Raw genomic sequence first — 15533 nt, forward strand, 5'->3', positions numbered from 1 at the left:
TCCTTTATTCTCATGTGTGTTTTTTCCTCCATTTTATCCTTTCGACATCAAAATCGCTCTCTCGTCTCCCCTCTCTTCTCCACTTCCTCCTTCGTCTCTAGTCTTTTTTCATTCTCTTCTTTGTCTCTCCCCTCTCCTCCACTCCCCTCTTTGTCCCTCTCTTATCCTCCACTCCCCTTTTCGTTCTTCCCCTCTCCTCATCCTTCCCTTTGTCTCTCCTCTCCCCCTCGTTCCTCCCCTTCTTTCTTTCCCTCTCCTCCACTTTCCCCTTTTCTCCCCTCTTCCCCATCCGTCTCACCCATCTCTACTCCCCTCCTCCGTCTCTCCTGTCTCTCCATTTACCCTCTGGTGTCTCACATACCACTTCGCCTCCTGGGAAGCATAGACTCCACTAAAACTACCCGGCCATGACAAATTATAACCCCATTGTTACCCATTTCCCTCACACTCTAGTATGACTTTGCACGGAACATACTTCATCCCATATAGCATCTACCCATATATTGTCTACCCATATCACGCCTACCCAAAGTGCATCTAGCCATTCAATCTCCACCCATATAGTGCCATACTCCCTCAGGTCTTTAAGGGAAATTGATGATGGAAATTGTTGGTATTGACAGTCGACCCTGAAGTTATAAAGAAGAGGAGTGACGTTCTGTGCGTTTGTCGTGTGTGTTTGTCGTGTGCGTTTGTCGTGTGCGTTTGTCGTGTGCCTTTGTCCTGTGCATTATTTTAATTTGCTTCAGTTTTGCCTTACCATTTTTGATCACTTTAGGCCACACAGATAAAGCGTGAGCAAGTATGAAAAGCGTGAGCAAGTAGTGAACTAAATTTTGAATGTCTTTCGTGTCGTAAAGCCAGCGACTAACCTTGCTTGAAATAGCGTGACATCGGCTTTTCTTAATCTGTTTCTCCAAGAACTTTGTTTTTAGATAGATAAATAGAGTGATTGACTGATTGGCAGGTAAGTAGATAGGAAGAGAGATTGGTAGGTAAGTAGGAAAGTATATAGGTAGGAAGATAGGTAGGAAAGTAGATAGGTAGATAGGTAGGTAGGAAAGTAAATGGGTATCTAGGCAGGTAGGTAGGAAGATAGGTAAGTAGGTAAGTAGAGAGAGAGAGAGAGAGAGAGAGAGAGAGAGTTGGGGGGAGAGGAGGGAGACAGACAGAGAGCCATATGCCCCAAACATTGCAAAGGAGGAGCAATATATGTTTCACAGCCTTGGTTAACTCAATCACTCTTGCTCATAACAAAGCTGACAGACATATAACAAAGCGTCCCAACCTTGCAGCAGTGCCAGTACCCCTCCATATATCGGAACTTAATATCATCAGCCCACACGACAGGCAATATTAACTCCATCACTGTTGTCTGTGGTGTGTGTGTGTGTGTGTGTGTGTGTGTGTGTGTGTGTGTGTGTGTGTGTGTGTGTGTGTGTGTGTGGAGGAGCGGTGTGCAAAAATGTGTGCAGTTGCTGTTGGCTGTAGAAGTGTGTATAAGCTTGTACTTATAATTTTATACGTGTTAAAAGTATTCTGGTTTCAGTAGTAAGGAGATATTTATTTGTGGATGGACAGATAGATAGGTAGATAGATAGACATATATAGTTATAGAGACGGACAGATAGATAGATAGACTGATAGATAAGTAGATAGATGGATAGATGGACAGTAGTTACGGGTAAATAGATAGACAGATAGATTAACAGATAATAATGGGGGTAAATGGATGGCAAGACATTTACGGATAGGTAGATTATATAGCTATCTGTCTGTCTGTGAGTATATTTCTCCATCTACTTCTACCTAACCATCTCCGTATCACCTCAACCTCTCCCGGAAGTTTTCCCACGGAGGATTAAAATAACGAAAACCTCCTCGTTGCTTTCCTTCTGTAATTATCTTGAAGCTGAATCAAATCGTCTGCCAGTCTCAAGAACAACACAAGACGCCATGGCAACGAGAGGGTTAAAGGTCCAGGAACAAAGGGTGGAACAAATTATTTCTTTTTCCACTTCTTCTCCTCCTCCTCCTCCTCCTCCTCTTTCTTCTTCTTCTTCTTCTTCTTCTTCTTCTTTCTCTTCTTCTCCTCCTCCTCTTTCTTCTTCTTCTTCATCATCTTCTTCTTCCTCTGGGCTGGGCCGTTTTATAAGTCAGCATTTGCGTTACTCCTCAGGGACCTCACTTGTCCGGACTAAGTGGTCACCAGACACCAGTATTTTCCTCAGTTTTTATACCAGAAGTGTGTGTGTGTGTGTGTGTGTGTGTGTGTGTGTGTGTGCCAGCAAGTACCCAATATTCACTGGTGGTTGTGCCCCCCTTCCCTCAGGTCAATTAAATAGAACCAAACCAGTGATCTCAACCTTCAAGTATTCTATAACCCAGAAGGAAAGAAAAGAAAAAAATTAAATCAGTACCTATCGACCACACGAGGGTCTTTTAAGGCAGACAATCAACTGTTTCCTTAATCCTAGAAAACGGCACGAAACAGTCTAAGTTACACCCAAGTCCCTAATTGAACTGCTGTGTGAACTGGGGCAAAAGGGAAACAAACTTTATCTAGGAGTCTGACCAGCCAGAAAATCGAGTTCAAGATTTCCGGTTACGAGCTGGATATGTTACCACTGTACCATCGCCTGTCCTGTACAACCCTAGTAATCATGAAAGCAATTTGTCTTAGTGCACCCTTCCTTGGCACTCCCATTTTCCAGCCATTTACGAGGAGAAAGAATTATTGCTGCTTCGAACTGTATATGAACCTTTTCGTCAATTGCTTCACTTATTCACGACGAACAGGAGAAAAGACTTTGGAATTCTTGGTATTGTGAGATGTCCTGAACGAGATAGCCCTGCCATATCTCTGTACAGACGTATTCTGGTGGCGCTGGACAAGTAAAGGGCAAGGAGTAGAATCTGAGAGGGATTAGGAGGAAGGTAGGGCACATAAACAGCACAGATGGTGATCCGGAAGATAATGGTAGTAGACGAGGTATGGTGAAGGTTTGTTTTTTATTTCTGTGTATTTATTTATTTATTTTTCAGACTGATATGAACACTGGCAGTCAAGGAACTCAAACTCACAACAGAGAGTCCCTCAGACCAGTGCCACCCCAGCCAGGCCACGACGTCTCCTATCGCACAAGTGGTGGTGTGTGAAGGTGTTTTACGTTACCTGCTGACACGCGTGTAACCTGAGTCTAATAAGCAGAAGAGCCTCAATGTCGCTTTAACCCTAGATGAATTAAGGTTAAGGTATCATGCAGTTAGGTCAGTTTTTAATATGTTGAGATACACATATTACTATAAAATGGACAAAGTCTTAAAAGTGCAGTGAATGAGCAGTTATATTCTCTTTCAGTCTTGTTAATAGAGTAATTGACTGAAGGAATAACGAAATTTTGCTGGCAGACTGTATACCAGAACGCTAGATTATAATGACTGAAGAATGATGATTGTCTAATGATGATCACTAAGCATCCTGTGCTAAGACACCAGAGATGTACGGTAGTTCGGTCTGTCATGGATAATGAAGTATCAGCTGGGCTCTTCTGTAGTTAATGCATCTATCTATCTACCTATCCATCTATATGTATATAAGTATAGAAGATTGTATAAAACTGCACATAGACGTCCATAACATACCACACAACGTCACACCACACCGCACATTGATACACCACACCATACGATGCTAATACGATGCACCAAACCCCTCAAACACCACCACCACCACCACCATCTTGCTTCATCCCACACTCCCTCTGCTTCCTTCGTTGCTTGCCTTGTTGTGCTTATAACAGGTGAGATCATCGTCAAGTGCTGGATCTTGTCTGCTGCTGGTGTCGGAGTGAAGAAGGTAAAGACTGGAACGTAAGAAACTGTGACCCAAAGAAGTATCATTTGTGAGCTGCATAAACTGGTAAGTGAATATTCTGAACTAGATTTCTTGTTACTTTTGGGGGGATTATGGTTGGAATGCTTTTTGTTGCTAATGTTGTTATTGAAATTCCTGATGTTATTAATGGTACCTGAACAGACCCCAACACCTGTACACTAATAGTATAATGTAGCCTACAGAACTTACTGACGCTGATGTTCAAAATATATTGTGGAAATATTGTTATCTGAAGCAAAGTTCCTGTAAAGCAAGGGTTTTTCGTTCTTTACTCTAAGTTTGCGATGTCGGAGAAGTTGGGTGAGGTTAGGTTAGGTTAGATCAAGCTAGGAGAGGACAGATTAGTTAAAGCTTAGATAGTTTAGGTTAGGCTAGGTTAGGTTAGATTAGGTTAGGATCTTAACTCTACACACTGGTTGTAAAATAAGTGTTGTTGAGTATCATCTCTTTATTACATTTAAGTACAGAGAACCCTATAATAACAATAACAATATAATCAATCATCTTACACCTCCCTACACTGTAACTAAGGACCGTATTCCCTTTGGCTGTAAGAGGCTTCCTTACACTTCCTCCTGGGTGACATGCAAAGGTGTGTGACACGTAGGAGTACTGCTGGGCTTAAGGCAACGGACTGGGAAGCTAATGCTCACAGTCGAACACATAAAAAATAAAATGTTTCCTTTGCCCATTACACCTTAACCTTTTTACCATCATGATTTTCTTTTATTCTGGCTATATCTCAGGGTGCTAAGGAAGAAATGCAACGAATTCTCTTGCCAAGGAAAATACGGTGCCAAGATTGACCATCCATATAACAACATTATCCACCCAGCTGCACACGAGGCGGTCCATACATTGTCCCAACCTTCCCACTCAGCTGTCGAATTCTCGCGTGTCGCGAGGACGGCTCACTCAGCGTTACCAGGGTCTATCGTTGAGGCTGTTACTTACCTGCAGTCATCGGGTTTACTCGGCCAGGTAGACCGAAGTTAAGCAAGGAAAAAACAACCCTGCGTCGTTTTCTATATCCTGTTACCTTTTCTATGATTCGGAGTTCCTTTACTACTTCCTCCTCCTCCTCCTCCTCCTCCTCCTCCTCCCCCCTCTTCTTCTTCTTCTTCTTCTTCCTATTATTATTATTTCTTCTCCTTACTACTTCAGTCTGCTTCCTCTTCTTCTTACTTCTTCATAGTTCCTTTTTTTATTGTTATTCTTATTTTTCCTCTTCTTGCCCGTTGACTGCATGCTTGGTTACTAATTTCACGGAGCAGCTAAAATACTTGCTCTTTTCACGTGCTTCCCACACCAGCAGACTAAGCCGTACCCGCAACACACAAGGCAGAGAGGGGCAATATTCGAACTACCTTATATACAGTCAGGGGGCTGTGTGTAGACTAGATTATTAAGTAGTTGTTGATTCCCTACCCATCCTTATCCCCTTCCGACCAACTACTTATTCTATTATTGTAATTTCCAGACGATTTTCTTCAGCTAAGGGAAGAATTTTGAGACAGGAGAAGTTATATATGTCACTTGATAATTTAATTTAGCCAGATTAGACGATTTCAATTATCTTACATGTCTTTAAAATTGGGGAGGTTAATTTTGGAACTTGGAGAAATTATACATGCCACTTTATAATCTCTTGTTCCTTGATCTCCAGACGATTTTAATCATCTTACCCAAGGTCTTTAAGATTGGAGAGATTACATAGAGCGTTCATTAAACCCATCCAGTGCCCAAGAGAGTCCTGATCAGAATAAAATCGTCTGGAAGTAGCAAGATTGGTGTAAAAAAAGGTGAAGGGGTGGAAGATCTTTGCATTCTCTCTCTCTCTCTCTCTCTCTCTCTCTCTCTCTCTCTCTCTCTCTCTCTCTCTCACTTTGAATCATTTTGTTTTGTAGTTTTTTTTTTTCATTTTTTTTTTTTACTCACGATTGGCTGTGTACTGCTTAGTTGCCGTATGATTTCAGAAAAAAATATAAACAGGCGATTCTCATATGCACAACTGAAGCCCAAAAATGTTTATAAATCCTGCTTCTGGCTCCTGTAAATCCTTTTTCTAAATCCGCTTTTTCTGACTTTAATTTTTCCTTTTTAGCCACTTCACTCATCGGTTAAAAAAGCTCCTTGACACCTTTTCCTAAGCGATTTATTTTTTTATCTGCCTCTTTTGCCACTCCACTCCAATGGCGCTTCCATGTATTTTAGTTTTGTTATTTGAGAAGGATTGTATTAAACTTACGGCTCATACTCTCATCCGTTAAGAAAGTTCCCTAACACCTTTTCCTTAGCGATTTATTTTGTTTATCACACTTTACTCTCCCCTTCTGCTTTGTATAAATCCATCCAAGATCGCCATACCCTGCACAAATAACGTACAAAAGGATAATAACCAGCAGTGGCCAAAAATAAATCGCCAAGGATGGGGTATCAGGGAGCTACCTTAATCGACAAAAAAGTAAAGCTTATGTGTAATTTCTTGAGGTAAATGGGTTAGATACAACCAAATCGCTAAAGAACAGGTGTTAGGGAGCTTTCTTCGCCGACGAAAAATACGAGCTTAGGAGAAATTTCTTGAAGTAGATGGGTAAGATACGACCAAATCGCTAAGGAGGAAATGTTACGGAGCTTCCTTTACCGACGAAAAACAGGAGCTTAGGCGATGGGTTAGATACAGCCTTCATTAACCCCTTCAGTACGAGAGGTCTTCCCTAAACTGAGGAAAATCGTCTCAGTAGAAATAAGAAGGAAAGTGTATCATCGGACTGAAGGGGTTAAGTACACCAAAAGCAGAAATATTCCCTTAACATTTTCACTGTTTCCTATAAAGCGTATTTTTGTGAGTTTCCCCCATTTCACTGTTTTATGATATATTAGAAAAACAGTAATTATTATCGTACAGGTCTCTTAACTGTAGGGTCCTGTTTTTAGTGTTTAGATATTTTTTTAGTGCCTCTTCCTTCGTGATTTATTTCTCACATTACACCTCATTGTCCACAGTCTTGTAGGTTATCAAGGTAAAAGTGTCCCATATTAATTTATCACACACAAGAGTATTTTACGATGAAATATGTGAACTAAATAGTCAAATATCAAGCTCTGCGAGGTGTGCTGTGCCCGTCAGAATGCACCCACAGTAAATAGTGATTTCTCAGTCCTCTACGGGTTACGGTTCCAGTTGCAAGAAGTTGTGTTTTTCTGCAACACGCCCCTGACTTAAAATTAAGATTGATAATTTGATTATTTCTTCCATTGTTGACGATAAGGTTGTCTGAGTTGATGCTTGCAGTCTAACCGCATACCCCGAGTGTCTTTTATTTTATTCCTGTTATCACCAGACGACTTTTTTCAGCTTTGGAAATAGCGCTGTGAGTGAATAAGGCTATGCACTTCGTGGCGATGGTGTTTTTCATATCCTGTGCTTGCTACTTACAGACGTTTTGCGCAATTTAAGTCAGAGCCCTAGTTGTGGAGGGGTAAATGAATGCTGCATCTAACCTTCCCACTTAAAATAACAATAATAATCTTTCAAGAAATCTTAATCCAATTGCCGAGAGATAGCAAGATGATAAGGCAATGGATATCAACGTGCAAGGAGAGTTAATTAGGTAGTGCCAGATAGCAAGAGGTCTTTGATGGGGAAGTGCTTGGCTCCTTATCACTGTCACTCACTGCCACAATCACTCACTGTCAGTCACTGCCACAATCTCTCACTGTCACTGCCACTGTCTTTCCCTGTCTGTCGCTGTCCCTGTCTCTGCTGAGGGCTCACTGTCACTCTGCCACAAGCACTGTCACCGCCACTGTCTCTCCCTGTCTGTCTCTGCCTCTGTCACTGCTGCGGGTTCACTGTCACTGTCACAATCACTCATTATCACTGCCACTGTCTGTCACTGTCACTGTTTCTGTCACAGCTGAGGGTTCACTGCCACACGGAAGAACTTGCCGGATCGTGCAACCTCCAGGGCGTTCTGTAAATAACCATTGCATAAGTAAATCACGACATCATCATAATCATCATTAACATCATCATCATTACCATCATTATCATCATCATCACCATTCTAGGTTTCAGATATCTAAGTCCATTGAGTATAATACATTAATTACTTTACTCTTTCATTTTTTTTATTCATCTTCTCTCGGCAGAAACACCACCACACTTCACCTCACCACTGCAGCACACCACGCCACACCACCACACTATACCGAACCACCACGCAACACCACATTAAAGACTGCCACGACACCCTGCGCAAAACTACACACACACACACACACACACACACACACGTACCCTGAAGTCTGAGAGAGGGTATGTGGGCCCAACGAGAGACTTGAAGGGGTAGCGGTGATGGTGTCGTGCGAGGAAGTTGACTGCGCTGTGTAGGTGTTCCCCTGTGTAGTTGTGGACACCTGTGGAAGAGAATGAGTGTAGTAGTTTTTGTGCGATTCTGTTTGTTTTGGCATTATTATTATTTCTAATATTATTATTATTATTATTATTATTATTATTATTACTTTTATTACTATTATCATTAGGCTATTAGAGGAGCACAAGTGGACGTGTAAGAAATGAGAGAGAGAGAGAGAGAGAGAGAGAGAGAGAGAGAGAGGGTGAAAAAGACAAGAAAAATATGTGAAGATGAGAGGACAAAAAGAAGTTCAAATACTGGAGGTGTGGAAATTAAAAGTCAAGAACAATGTGTCAAAAATGTGAGGACAAGAGAAAGGTGCTAAACCAAGGAAAGAAAAATAGTTGAGAAAATAAGAGGGGAAAAATTGGGTGTTAATACTGCACCTGAAAAAAGAAAAAGGAAAAAAGGAAAGAAAAGAAAGTGAGTAAGAGGTGTAAATATGGAGACAGACACGTAACTGAGGACATAAATAACGATACACTTCATTAATATAGATACACGTCACTACGATAAGTAACGATGCAGTGAACGAGGACATTTCAGAATAATATGAGTTTCATCACTGTTGGACTAAAAAAGTGGAACGATAATTTTGACGGCGACTGTACATTTATATCATACATACACAGACAGACATGCATACATACTAACATACATTCATACATTCACACTTACATACATGCATACACACCCGTGATTGTGAGGCATTTAAGAATGATAGTCTGCGCTGTGACATCCATGCGGGAGTCTGGATGCACTAGGCCCACTAAAATGTAAGTTCCCCCAGGCCGGAGCGCCCTTACACCACGACTCATCACCTGAGGGAGGGGGGAGGAGGGGTGTAGGTGAGAGGGAAGAGAAAGAGAGAGGAAGGTAGGAAACAGAGAGAGGGAGGATGAGAAAAAGATGAAAAGGCAAGTTAAGGTGTAAGAAATGAGTGAGTAGCAGATAGTGGGAAGGGTTAAAAAGAAGAATGTTTTATATGGACACATAGATGAACAGATAAGTAGATAGATAGATAGATAGTTAGAACTGATAGCAGTTGCCAACAATATAATGAAAATTACATTTGCGGGTCTGAACTAGTTATCTCAACCAGTCAAAAATTACCTTAGTTACCAGTAGAGTATGTAATGTAATAACGTGATAAATATAATAGTGCAATGGTGTAGTTAATCAAGTATTTTAATGCATCAAATGTAACTGAATAATAAATAATGGTATGAACTGCGTACAACTTACCTCCTTACTGCCACACACCTCAAATGCCACGTCCACGCTGTCTGGCGCGATCAGGTCATCCTCTAGAAGAAAAAACATCATCACATTACTATTATTTTTTGGGTGAGGATGAGATGGAGAGTAAGAGACCACATTCCAGGTAGAAAGAACAAAAAAGAAATTACCACATCAAGCTTAAGGGGATAATAATCGTATTCCCAATTCATTTGTGTTTACCTTGTTCCGGATGCACTGCGATGCCCCCGAAGTCAGACACCTTGGCCAGCCGGGTTCTGTTTGGGTCCGAGCAATACACCCGGCCGAACCCAGCCTCCCGGAGCAGGGCGCACCCGTACACGCCCAACATGCCTGCACCCTGACAAACAAGAAAGGATTTATTTATTTATTTTCCTTAGAATGGCATTCGGCGCTGGAGAGAGACGACTTATAACTGGTATCACATGCATCAAGTTCGTCCATGCACAAAATACCCTGTGCACTAAGCTCCCTTTGTCCAAGTATGGGGATATGGTATGGGGTTCCCTGAGCATGGGGTCATATACACCTGTTAGAGCATGAACAAAGCAGCTTATGCACAAAGTATTCCCTACCACATCCCTGTCGTTAGGCATGTACCGCTAAACAGATGGCTTCCTTTGACAGACAGGGGGACAGTTTGTATGCAGAAATCACATTGCCCCTCTGTCTACCTTAGGAAATAACTTTTAAAGGATTATATGCGAAAATTCCAGGGATTTGGTATGTACCTTAACGAACGTACTTGTTAATGTGACACCGAGCAACTCCTCTTCCTAGCTTTACACACGTCCCTCAGCTCCCTCCCTATCCCCTGAGAGAAGGATGGTGAACTGCAGGACAACTTCAGCCTACAGTCCACCAGTTTCACGTTCACATGAGTCTGTAGCCGCAATAACAAAATTTATTCAGAAGCCCCAGCACTCTAAGGAGCTCTGTCGCTGAAGACCAAAAAGGGGAGACAATTATTTATTCGACGTTTTCTCTGGCGTCAAATGATAGAAAGAAAACGAATGCTTCCTCTATACTCTCGTCGATTTTCAGGTTCTTGTTTTTGCATATGGAACACAATGATGTGGTCAATTTGTACTTTCGTAAAACCATGGATTTGTGTGTGTGTGTGTGTGTGTGTGTGTGTGTGTGTGTGTGTGTGTGTGTCCCCTTCATGCTTCATAGTCTGTGTGTGTGTGTGTGTGTGTGTGTGTGTGTGTGTGTGTGACAGTTCATAACGTCCTGCGATAAGCGCCCCATTATCCACCCTCCCTTATCAGTAACCCACACAGGGGAGGACGTGCTTCCTGTAGCGGTTTAGTAGAGTTGTCCGAATACTGCGCCTGGTGGTCTAGTGGTCAGGGCGCCCCGGTTGGAGTGCCAGCCCTACGTAGGTTCGATCCCCGTAGTCTCGTCGGGTAAGGAATCTCTCTAGCACCTCTTCCATAGCGATTTATTTTTGGATATGACTGGTTGATATCCTTTTGTATGTCATTTGCATAGAGTATGGCGACATTAGAAGGATTTATAGAACACAGAATAGGACGCCAAGGTGTAATAAGTAAAATAAACCGCTTAGGAAAAGGTGTTAGGGAGCTTCCTCAACCGAAGTGAAGTGACTGGAGGCTTTTCGATTATAATATTGCCATCAGAGAAGTAGACTAGTCATCTATCCCTACGCTAGCCTAGCCTCGGGCCCCTACGTCTCCCAAGGGTTAAATGGGACTGGCTGTTTTACCTAGCTTGCCTCCTGTGCGGTCGGCTCAGTCTGCTGGTGTGGGGGGAAGCAACATTTTTGGCTGCTTCATAAAGCTGTTGATCATCTATGCAGTTATTGGATTTTTTAGTGAGAGAGAGAGAGAGAGAGAGAGAGAGAGAGAGACGTTAATGTGGAGGACTGTGTTTGACCATGCATTAGTGTGTGTGTGTGTGTGTGTGTGTGTGTGTGTGTGTGTGTGTGTGTCCTTTCCATGTTCTACAGTCTCTCTCTCTCTCTCTCTCTCTCTCTCTCTCTCTCTCTCTCTCTCTCTCTCTCTCTCTCTCTCTCTCTCTCTCTCTCTCTCTCTCTCTCTCTCTCTCTCTCTCTCTCTCTCTCACTCTCTCTCTCTCTCTCTCTCTCTCTCTCTCTCTCTCTCTCTCTCTCTCTCTCAACAAATGGAAGCAACAAGACACAGAGATAACTAGAAGTAACTGTTGAGAGAGAGAGAGAGAGAGAGAGAGAGAGAGACAGACAGACAGACAGACAGACAGACAGAGACAGAGACAGAAACAGACAGACATACAGACAGAGACAGAGACAGAGCATTTCCATTAGCAGTCCAAAATCAATTCCTTGAAATCTGATATTACTCTGTATATATCGATACAATTACTGAGAAGGACTTGACTGATTTTGGCTTAGATTAGGTTGCTATCTTTCTATCAGGGAACTGCTTATATGTATGCTTCTTTTTTTCTTATCTGTCTGTCCCCGCAAAGGAAGGACACTCAGGGATAACGTGCATCTTATCGAGTCAGTGTCATCTGTTTGGTTTGGGAGATAACAGCAGTTTTGGCCTTGATGTGACTCAGCTGCTGATAATTTTTTTTTTTTTTTTTTTTTTTAAATAACAGAACGGAGGAAGGAAAAACAAATGGAGAAAAAAAATTATCCATACACCAGATTACTGGTGTCCTCTGTTCACAAAATATCTGTAACAGTTAGACTTGAACAGTTGTAGGTTGAAATTTGGAGGAAAACAACTCTGGGGAAGCGAGTTCCAGAGAGATGCAGTTCGGGGAATGAAAGAATTCTGATAGGCAGAAGTTCTGCAATATGGTTGAGTGACATTCCAGTAATGAGCGCTACCAGATGCCCGTGTAGCACGAGGGAAGGCATGGAGAGGTGGCACCATGGACGCAACTTCGTCTGAGCATTTGCCAAAAAATATCTGTAAAATAATGCAAGGGAGGCAACATTCCTTCTTACTTGCAGGGAAGGTAGTTTATATGTAATGGCAGGGTTGTTAATGATTCTAACAGCTTTATTCTGAATTTTGTCTAGTTGTCTTAATGCAACCTCTCCACAACCATTCCACAAGGGTGAGCAATATTCAAGCTGAGAGCGCACATGACTCTTATAAATTATAGCTAACTGCTCATCGGCGAAGAAGTTACGGACTCTGTACAATAATCCAAGTTTCTTTGAGGCGGTTTTAGCAAGTGATCTGACATGAGAGGTCCAGCTGAGGGCACTGTTAAGTGAGACACCAAGAATTTCAACCTTATCAATGAGTTTTTATTATTATTGTTATTATTATCATTATTATTATTATTATATTATTATTATTATTATTATTATGATTATTATTATGTTATTACCACCACCATAGCCACCACCACCACCACCACCACCACCACTACTACTACTACTACTACTACTACTACTACTACTACTACTGCCTTCTTCAGCAGTCCACCACCTTCCCTGAAGAAGAAAAGGAAGGAGGTGAGGGACGTTTGTGTAACCTGGCAGCGAAGACACCTTGTTATATCGGTGCCACCACGGGAAGGCGTCCCCCACCAACACCTTTATACAGACAGGGTTAGTGGGATGGGATGGGGCGGTGCGGGGCGGGGCGTGGCTGGCTGGGGCAAGGAGGGGTACTGTACAGTACAGTAACCCCTTCACAGCTTGATTCATCCCCCAAGGCTGAGTGAAATCTCCTAGTTATAGCAAAAAATCTCTCGCTAAGCTAAATAAAAATCGTCTGGAAGCATCGAAAATAAATAAATAAAAAAAAGCCACTGAACAGAAAGACTTAAATACAGCCATGAAGGTGAAAAAAAAAAACTCGAAATAAAAAAATATGAAAACGAAAGCGAAACAAAACCTATTACCACAATCTCGCAATGGTGTGTCAGTAAATTTTTGTACCAAACTTTAATGACTTTCTCCTTTAACATTAATATCCCACCAGGTAAGCAGTAAAATTAGCGACGATAAAATACACCAACCTTGTGTACTTGGTGAGACGGCAAGACACTAAAACAACACTTACATTTGACAGACTGAGGCTTAAGTGTGGGTCTTGGTATTTGACGGAGACTTCATGTTGACTCAAAATGTTTGTGTGTGTGTGTGTGTGTGTGTGTGGGGTGTGTAGGTGTGTGTGTGTGGGGGGGTGTAGGTGTGTGTGTGTGTGTGTGTGTGTGTGTGTGTGTGTGTGTGTGTGTGTGTGTGTGTGTGTGTGTGTGTGTGTGTGTGTGTGTGTGTGTGGATGGATCTGTGTGTGGGGGTGTAAATGGATAGATAGATACATAAATAGATTGATGGATGGATGGACAGATACAGAGAGAGAGAGAGAGAGAGAGAGAGAGAGAGAGAGAGAGAGAGAGAGAAATTGTGTGGCCCGTTTCTTTTGACATTCAGTTGATATATCTCAAAAATTTTCACTTTTATTATTCCTTGATATTACCCACCTCATTTAAAGAGGGAACTAGAATAATGATAATGATAATAATGATGATGATGATGATGATGATGATGATGATTCCTGAAACATGGAGGGGGGGGGTAGGTGCTGGAGAGAATATATTGACCTGAAGAGAAAGAAAGAAAGAAAAACGAAAAACTGACCTGTACAAGGGCCACAGTAGCTCCAGGGTGGCCAGGTCGGGGCAGGGTTGGTATCTTGGCCATCGCGTGTACCATTGTGGCCAGGGAGCAGTTGAGGGGGGCGGCTAGAGTGGGCGTGAGGGCGGGGGGGAGGGGGACGATGGGCGTGCCGGCGAGACAGAGGGTGTGGGTGGAGTAGGTGCCGAAGAGAGGGGCTGTGGTGACTAGGGTGTGGCCGCACTGTGGGTTGGCAAGTCATGTTAGGGTCGTAATACCTTTTCCTTAGTGATTTATTCTACACACTGCACACTAGTATACTCCTGTGTGTCCCTGAGGAAAATTATGTCGATATTAACACGATCAGATTAAAATACAGGAGACTGCCAAAGCACAATATGCAAAATAAAATCGCTAAGGAAGAGGTCATTACCAAGCATTTTACCTGTTTACATCGCCTCACGTCATTTCTACACCTAATGTTACCCCACCATCACACGTTCTTCATCATCATCATCATCATCATCATCACCATCATCATCAACACACTCCGTACACTACACTCACTACACAACACTGCTCCGCCTCATGTCGCCCCACCAGCATCACACCTACCATGCACATTCACTTTATTTTCATCACGCTGCTCATTTCATCCTTAAGAGCCTATCTGTCTGTCTATGTGTCTATCTATCTATCTGTCTGTCTGTCTGTCTATCTATTTATCTTACTGACATTATTACAAACGAAGTCATTTTAAAGCACCTTCACATCTTCACCACATTGCCCAATTCTAGTTTAATCTCTCTCTCTCTCTCTCTCTCTCTCTCTCTCTCTCTCTCTCTCTCTCTCTCTCTCTCCAATGTCATCTTTTCATTAAGTTTGATCATGTGACCTCAAGACGCTTTTAATTCAAGTCTGGAGGGAACTTAATTTTCTTCTTACGTCTAGAAATTAAAAAAAAAAAGCATTACCTAACCCTTCCAGTTCAAAAAGTCTGGAAATTCGAATAAAATATTATGACAGTAGTAAGACAAAATGAAAAAGCTGTCCTAAGTATGAAGTTATTGTTTTCTCTTCATTTAGGCAAACGATCTTTTTCCTGTATTTTATCTCCTTCCAGTATTGACTCTATTGTTACTATTTCTGACTCTCTCACCAGATTCCAATGTTTACCCAGGTACGAAAAATAAAAGTATAAAACATTCTTGTACCTTCCTTTTTCTTCTGACTTCTTACTCTATTTTATTATTACTATTATTATTATTATTATTATTATTATTATTATTGTTATTCGAGTCCAGGTTAGAGCATGATTCATTTACACACCTGGTTTCCGAACAAATGATACGAGATTCCTTCCGATTTG

The 15533-nt window shown here is 41.9% G+C and overlaps 1 protein-coding gene across 1 annotated transcript in view; it reads right to left on the reverse strand.

Moving 5' to 3' along the window:
• Positions 1 to 7784: 7784 nt before the first annotated feature.
• Positions 7785 to 15533, reverse strand: part of LOC145394642 (5-exo-hydroxycamphor dehydrogenase-like) — a 34135-nt gene continuing 26386 nt past the window's right edge. Inside the window, exons 5-10 of the mRNA XM_080268423.1 lie at positions 14189 to 14407; positions 9781 to 9919; positions 9565 to 9626; positions 9014 to 9140; positions 8202 to 8320; positions 7785 to 7875 (exon numbers count right to left, since the gene is read on the reverse strand). Coding sequence (XP_080124549.1) covers positions 7813 to 7875; positions 8202 to 8320; positions 9014 to 9140; positions 9565 to 9626; positions 9781 to 9919; positions 14189 to 14407 — 729 coding nt within the window. The 3' untranslated portion in view covers positions 7785 to 7812. The remainder of the gene's footprint in view (positions 7876 to 8201; positions 8321 to 9013; positions 9141 to 9564; positions 9627 to 9780; positions 9920 to 14188; positions 14408 to 15533) is intronic.

Source organism: Coenobita brevimanus, chromosome 28 (assembly GCF_032717465.1).
Source record: "Coenobita brevimanus isolate Jiangsu-jjx chromosome 28, ASM3271746v2, whole genome shotgun sequence".
Classification (NCBI taxonomy): Eukaryota; Metazoa; Arthropoda; class Malacostraca; order Decapoda; family Coenobitidae; genus Coenobita; species Coenobita brevimanus.